The sequence below is a fragment of the Prosopis cineraria genome, unplaced genomic scaffold (assembly GCF_029017545.1).
Source record: "Prosopis cineraria cultivar Desert tree isolate PC_DT_omini unplaced genomic scaffold, ASM2901754v1 PC11, whole genome shotgun sequence".
Lineage (NCBI taxonomy): Eukaryota > Viridiplantae > Streptophyta > Magnoliopsida > Fabales > Fabaceae > Prosopis > Prosopis cineraria.
Window position 1 is genome coordinate 4,693,986 of NW_026555342.1, and position 6,669 is coordinate 4,700,654.

The 6,669-nt window shown below is 35.9% G+C and overlaps 2 protein-coding genes across 5 annotated transcripts; both read right to left on the reverse strand.

Annotated features, from left to right (window-relative positions):
- Positions 1–37: 37 nt before the first annotated feature.
- Positions 38–3,986, reverse strand: LOC129286635 (uncharacterized). 3 transcript variants are annotated; one of them, XM_054922602.1, is made up of 9 exons: positions 2,660–3,986; positions 2,453–2,516; positions 2,252–2,358; positions 1,942–2,146; positions 1,666–1,804; positions 756–979; positions 575–653; positions 366–478; positions 38–267 (listed from the first exon to the last, which is right to left on the reverse strand). In XM_054922602.1, exons 1-3 carry the CDS (start codon positions 3,519–3,521, stop codon positions 2,310–2,312), a joined length of 975 nt encoding a protein of 324 aa, XP_054778577.1. In that variant the 5' UTR covers positions 3,522–3,986; the 3' UTR covers positions 38–267; positions 366–478; positions 575–653; positions 756–979; positions 1,666–1,804; positions 1,942–2,146; positions 2,252–2,309. The 3 variants fall into 3 exon arrangements, with proteins under 3 accessions (XP_054778577.1, XP_054778575.1, XP_054778576.1); XM_054922600.1 differs by having other exon boundaries at positions 1,666–1,807; XM_054922601.1 differs by having other exon boundaries at positions 575–656; positions 1,666–1,807.
- A 75-nt stretch (positions 3,987–4,061) lies between these two features.
- On the reverse strand, positions 4,062–6,295 carry LOC129286637 (uncharacterized). 2 transcript variants are annotated; one of them, XM_054922603.1, is made up of 2 exons: positions 6,169–6,295; positions 4,062–5,583 (listed from the first exon to the last, which is right to left on the reverse strand). In XM_054922603.1, the coding sequence occupies exon 2, from the start codon at positions 5,551–5,553 to the stop codon at positions 4,720–4,722; it is 834 nt and encodes a 277-aa protein (XP_054778578.1). In that variant the 5' UTR covers positions 5,554–5,583; positions 6,169–6,295; the 3' UTR covers positions 4,062–4,719. The 2 variants fall into 2 exon arrangements, with proteins under 2 accessions (XP_054778578.1, XP_054778579.1); XM_054922604.1 differs by having other exon boundaries at positions 4,062–5,618; positions 6,169–6,288.
- Between the last annotated feature and the right edge of the window lie 374 nt (positions 6,296–6,669).

The window sequence follows — 6,669 nt, forward strand, 5'->3', positions numbered from 1 at the left end:
GACTATAAGGAACTCGTAGTGGCTGTGTCTCGCATCGGAGTCATATGGTTCTTCAACAACAAAATCTTCATAAAATGGGGTTGAAGCAGAATTGTCCATAGAAGAAAATGACTCAAGATCTGTATTGGACGCTGTGCTGCCCCTAAAACTGAGAGTATAATCTGTTGGATTGGAGGCTGGGACTTCTGTAGGGTCTTCATCATTCTTTGCACTTGCTTTTTAGCAGGGCAACCAAAATGAGTACCATGAGTACATCTGTAATAGCTTCTGCACATTGACAACACATCATTAGCAATGATGCATATGATGCTATATTGAAGTAATAAGCTTTTTTTTTTTTTTTTGGTAATTAAAGGCGGTGCTACCTTGGATAATTGGATCATAGAATTTCTTTCTGGCCATCTTTCCTCCATTTTATTACATCTGCCAGAGGAATCTTTGATTTCCAGGTGAGAATGTTATCATTGAAACAGTCATTCTATGACACGGGAATTCAGGTTAGAAAATCCACCAAATTTTTTTGCATGATTTATAAATAAATAGAGCTACATGCAATGCATTTATGTATATATACTTCTCTCCGTTGGCATTTTGCTTTGGGTCCTTCAAGGTCCTCACACCTAAAGGCTGTAACGACTCATCTCCTGTCTTCACTGCTATGATGATTTTAACACGGCAGGGAATAAAGGGTTTAGGACATTCACACTGAAATCAAAACCTCAAATAAAATTAAAAAAAAAAAGATACAGTACTACCTTGATCATCGTCAATATCATCATCTACTCCGAATTGAGTCATCAAGTCAAACTAATTGTTCTTGGAGGACTCCGTTACGCTGGAGGCCTGGGTGCCCGTGTGACAATAACTTGGGTGGTTGTGGATGCCTTCATAGGTTGTTATAACATAACTTGAATCATCCCTATCTCTCTCAACTCTCTTTCTCACTAGGCATCCATTCACCGAACACTTGTAGTAGTTCCTGCTAGCACATTCTATAAGCATAAGCATGTTCCAGGCAGGCTAGCAGTTTCCGTTTATGCACATTACAAAAACAAAGCGACAAGGAATTAAAACTTCGTGAAGCATTCATCTTTCCAACCAATGATCATCATCTCCATGTTTCTTGTTATTAATCCTATTACAGCTTTCTTTGATAGCTTTAGGTGCCATTTCCTTCAACTCTTCAAAATTTCTAGGAATTGTCTCTCTCACAGTAACTATCATATATTCCAAATTCCCTATACATTCAAATTTTTATGATTTTACTCCAATATTTTGGTTGGCCATAACCATGAGAATCATTTCTTTTATTGTAATCATCATTCTTTAAAAATTAGAAATCTAGCAAAATTTATGACATTATACATGTCAATCCTTATTCACACATATCTATTACTTTATTGCCCCTATCTTACATAAATATATCTATGATCATCTTAGTTCATTTTATTTTCTATCACCCAATTCCATTCCATTCTTATCATTTCTAGCAAAAAGAAGGGCTCTCACATATATGTACGACGAGTACATGTGGTAACAGCGCATGTACAACAAAACCCCCATGTTGAAAACTCTCAAGGCCAGATCATTAAGCATTTGTATGACTACATCAGTCACAAATAGTTAATAAATAAATAGCATCATGGCGCGCGCATATCAACCTACCTGGGGTAGGGGCTGTTCTTCACGGTCTTCTTGCCATACTTTCTCCACCTGTACCCATCGTCCGACATTTCTACCTCTGACTTTGTTCTGAATCGAATTCTTTGTTTAACGCCCTTCCTCTCCTTACTACTGCTAATGCCTTCTAAAACACGACCAAATACTATAAGCGCTCAGAGTTAAAATTGAAAAAGCTGAAGAAAGCTGCACTAGCTCACATTGAAAACAACAACCTAATTTAAAAATAGAAATTCAAGATCATGATAGCTACAGAATTACCTAGATCATTGTCAATATCATCATCATCTACCCCACATTGAGTGGTTAAGTAAACCTGATTATTCATGGATGAATCTGTTACACTGGAGGCCTCTGTGCAAGTGTGACATCCCTTGTATGTGATTTCGACAATGGTGGGTCTTCTTCAGATCTCTGCACTCGCTTTTTAGCAAAGCAACCTCCTTCAACACATTTGAAATAGCTCCTGCACATTGACACCCCACAGTATGAGCCAAATGATGCATGCCAATTGCAATAATTAAGTTTATCTCTTTTCTGCTTTTTTATTGGGTAATTAAAGTGGTGCTACCTTGGATTTAGTCTGTCCTCTGTTTTCTGGCCATATTCCCTCCACTTGTACCTGTCGTCTAAAGTATCTTCACCTTTAGATATTTCTTTGACGCTGAAAAGATCATTCTGTGATACAAGAATTCATGTTAGAAAAATACACCACACTTTTGTATAAGCTTCTAAATAGAATTGCCTAAAATTCAGTTATGCACATATATACCTGCTGATTCTTTCAGTGTTTTGCTTTGGGTAATCAAATAGAGTCTGTAATGGCGTCATATCTGCTGTGATAGATTTTAAATAGGTGAAGGAATCAAGGGAAATTGGAATACTATAGGTATAATGTCAGCTTATTGATGAAAGGAAAATAAGTTATGACATTCAGTTCCACTCTGGGAAAAATTAAATTAATATGCATGTAAATTACCTGGATCATCGTCAATATCATCTTCATCTATCCCAAATTGAGTCATTATTTCTACATGATTATCAATTGAGGAAAAGATGCAATCAAACATAGATGGCCGACAGGCTGTTCCCCATTCTTCTTTGCTCCATTGGACTGCATCCCACCATCTGGTTTCTCCCATAATGACCGTTAGATTTTGGCTTGACAGTTCCATCTTAGAAAGGCTTTGGAGCTTCGGGCAATTATAAATTGCTATACTTTTCAAGCTTGAACCTATTTGACATTCATTGGAAATGTTGATCAACTCGGGAAGATGTAGAAGCATTATCTTTCTCAATTTTGGGAGGAAAATCTCTCCTTTATGTTTGAATGATCTGTCACTTATCAAGGTTTTTACTTTAGAACAATCCTTAACAATCAGCTCCTTTAATAGTGAAAGATTGCCTAAAAAATCCAGGGTAAAGACAGTTGTTAACTCGGGGCAATTTTGCAGTACTAAAGACTTCAGCATACCCAAAAAGCAGTGAGGTGGCATTGGCCCTTCCCATATGCTTCTTAAACTCTTCATGTGCGATATATATAAGTACAACAAATGTGAGAAAACATCATTAGCACTATCTGATTGTCTTCCATCAACAATGGTTTGCATTTCTCTACATTCTGCCAACATACAAATACGCAGCTGCTCTAAATTCATCAGTTTAAATTCAGAGAGATTCCTGATCGTCTTATGTCGCTCCAGGAATAAGGCCTTACTGTGTCTAACAAGCTTCTTAATTCCATTGGGTGTATCATCACCATTTACAAACTTCAAGCTACAACCACTTCGCTTAAATTTTGCTTCACACGTGGATGGTGTGCATGATATGATCCTTTGCATGTGCCTACCAACAATAAATCTAAAATCAACCTCAAATATATGGTCTGGCACGAACTTCAAAAGTTCCAAATGTGGGATATATAATCTCAGGGTCAACAAATGCTTTAGTCCCAATATCTCTGGAAGAATGTCTTGTACATTTTCGTACCATCGCTCATCGTCAGGGTTCACATCAATACTTAAATGGTTTTAAACCCTTGAGTTTTGAGATTACCTTGGACGGAATGATTGTTGAGCATGTATATTGCTTGCTTTTCTTGCCACGATATTCATAGAAACAGAGGAACAAGCTTTGGAGATTGATCAACTTTTGTATCTCTTTTGGCAGATGTATGATTTGAGTTCCATCAAGATCAAGCTTCTCAAGTTTCTTCAATTTCCAATCTTTGATGATAATTTCATGAAGCATTCACAACCTTTCAAATATAGTTCTCTGAGCTGCTCCAACTCAAAAAGAGAGTCTGGTAGTTCTCTTACATTAGTGTAAGATAAGTCCAAGATCCAAAGAAGGGCATTTTAAAGAAAAAACATATCTGGGACTCTCGTTAAATCAGCATTTTCCTGCAACATTAAAACTTTGAGTTCAGGGCTGCTTGGAGACGAAGGTAGCTCAAATAGTTTATTGTTTGCAAGTTCCATGTGTACAACATTATGCCAGAGCTCATCCTTTGGTGGCTCAGTCAACCCTAACCCACATTTTTTCACAAACATAGGGGTTAGGTTGTTCAATGCATGCAAAATAGCATAACTGTCTTCCGGTAACTGAACATGCTTATCATTTGATTGAAGTAAGATAGAGCGATCTACAAGCTCTCTCAAGTTATCCATAGCTTTGCAGCCATCCGCCAACCGATAAGAAATCCAATGATCCAACAATTCATTTGGAAACTTCCCGGTTCTGATATCAGGAATGAATAAGCAGCTCATGAGGCAATTTTTTAGTGTTCGATTCACATCATTCCAGATGAAATTTATGAATGCAGTAACCATAACTTTGCTTACACCCTGAAACATATTCAAATTGTAAAATGGTTCAAGGCAGCGCAATTTGTATAGTGCAAGCTCCCAGAGTTTGACATTTGTCACATCTTCAATGACTTTGCCACAAGGACAATAGCCAAAAGATGGCCACCACATTCTTGAACTATACGCACAGCAATTTTTTGGATGGCACTAGATCTAAAAACAATTATATTGTCTACATTCTGACAAATACTTTCCATGGCAACAAATGATCTTCTGTATTGATTGTTAAATTCATTGCCATTGTCTTTTCATCATTTGCTTGCTTTTGAGTTTTAATGGTAACGAACACCGTCACTGCCTCATTTAAACATGCAGGCAAGTTCACTTTCCTCAGATCTAAAGTTTTCTCAGCATGATCCAACAGAAGCACTAAACATTTCTTGTTGATCATCTTTTGGAGATTACCCAGACTAAACTTCTGAAGCTGAAGCTGCAGACGAATTTGTTGTTCAACGAGTACCTCTACTTTAACTTGGCTTGGATACATCGACGCATCAACCCACAAGACTCTGTGAAAGATTTCATTAAAACGATGCATATTCTCCATATCATTGAAAACTGCTTTCATTTTTTGGAATATTTCTCTTTGTTCAGCATTATTTCTGGTAGAGATCATGACATGGTGAATGTTGCGTACATGTTCATCCCCAGAAAGTAAGGTTTGAACTAGTTGATCAACAGCAAGATCAATGGCTAAACTGAGCATAGCATCTGGTATCGTTCCAGCTTCTATCTCATTATCCATCATCATTTCGATTGGTGCAAGTCCTTCCAAATAATGAAGCGGGTCCTCCCGGATTAGACTATACTTTTCTTCTACTGAACCATTAGCATTTGAAAGTCGATGAATCCAAGTCTGAAGTTTGCTATCATGCACTGATCTCATAGGGTAACTCAGCCACAAGCTGACAAAATCTCTTATTCTGTCTAACTTCAAAATCCTCTGCTTTCTGAACAATGGGGGAAAGCCAAGTGACTCGGTGTAGGATGACAAACCACCCTCCATCAGACTCCCAATATGATTTGTTGTGTTTTCCTGCCAATAACTTCATTAGAACTCCCATGCAATATCTATGAAGAACCAACCTAATATTTTAGTCAAATCCCTTACTGCATAGGATAACTTATTTTGATCTAAATGTTTGTTTTTATGGAAGACAAAAAAGTTATGTTACTTTTAACTATATTGCTCTACTGAATAATATAATTTTTTCATTCCCCTAAAAAATTATTCCTTAAGCCTGGATTTGAAATAAATCATTTATACTTTAATTTTTTTATTTTTAATTTAAATCATTATTTATTCTAAGACAATAGTTAAAAAGTAAGATCCAAAGAGGTTAAATCTGATTTTTTTTCCAACTAAACTAATTTCGAATATTTAAATCAACAAATAGACCCAACAATATTTGAATATGATCTAACCTGATAATCATATAAAAAAAATCTAAATCAACAGACCCCAAAAAAACAGAAATCTAAGGCAATAATCATATAGTATATAGTTATATATTATTGTTCGAGGAAGCAAAGGGAGGATTCCTAATTCATAAACGAAGGAAAGGTTAATCTGAAACTGAAGAAAAACAAAAGAAATTAAATATGGATGAGAAGTACATACGAAGCAGGAAGATGTTGTTTCTTGTGTTGAAGAAGCCCAAACCTCCGCTAGTAGTTAAGTAGAGAAAGGAGATAAGTGGACTCTGCCCTCTCAAGTAGTGTAGTCAACTCAACCCCCTGCACTTATGCTGTCCATCCATAGTGCAACTGCTTGACCCACTAAAGATAAGTGGAAGCTTGCATGTCAATTCGCTTTTTCTATTTTATTTTTTTTATTAAGAATTATTTATCTTGTCATTTTGATTTTTTTTTTTTGCTTCCGATTTTTTTTTTTTTGCCAGCCCTAACAATATGATGGAGTTTTACTTAAACATGGCCCTTTTCATTTTCAGTGCACCTCAAATGTTTTTACTCAAGCTAATTACATAGATTTTGTTTTAAGTTTGTATGAAAATTCTATATATTTTTATTTTTTAAAACAATGAAAATATTTGTAAATTTCATTAAAATAAAACATTTTTTTAATTTTAAAAATTTACACAAAAACATGTGGTAAAATAAA

Bases quoted from the DNA above. Each gene is read 5' to 3' on its own strand.
- LOC129286635 (XM_054922602.1), bottom strand. From the start codon at position 3,521: ATGCAAAGGATCATATCATGCACACCATCCACGTGTGAAGCAAAATTT. The intron at 2,517-2,659 runs GTAATTTACATG...AATCTATCACAG, and splicing joins TGATATTGACGATGATCCAG to CAGATATGACGCCATTACAG. The intron at 2,359-2,452 runs GTATATATGTGC...CTTGTATCACAG, and splicing joins AACACTGAAAGAATCAGCAG to AATGATCTTTTCAGCGTCAA.
- LOC129286637 (XM_054922603.1), bottom strand. From the start codon at position 5,553: ATGGAGGGTGGTTTGTCATCCTACACCGAGTCACTTGGCTTTCCCCCA.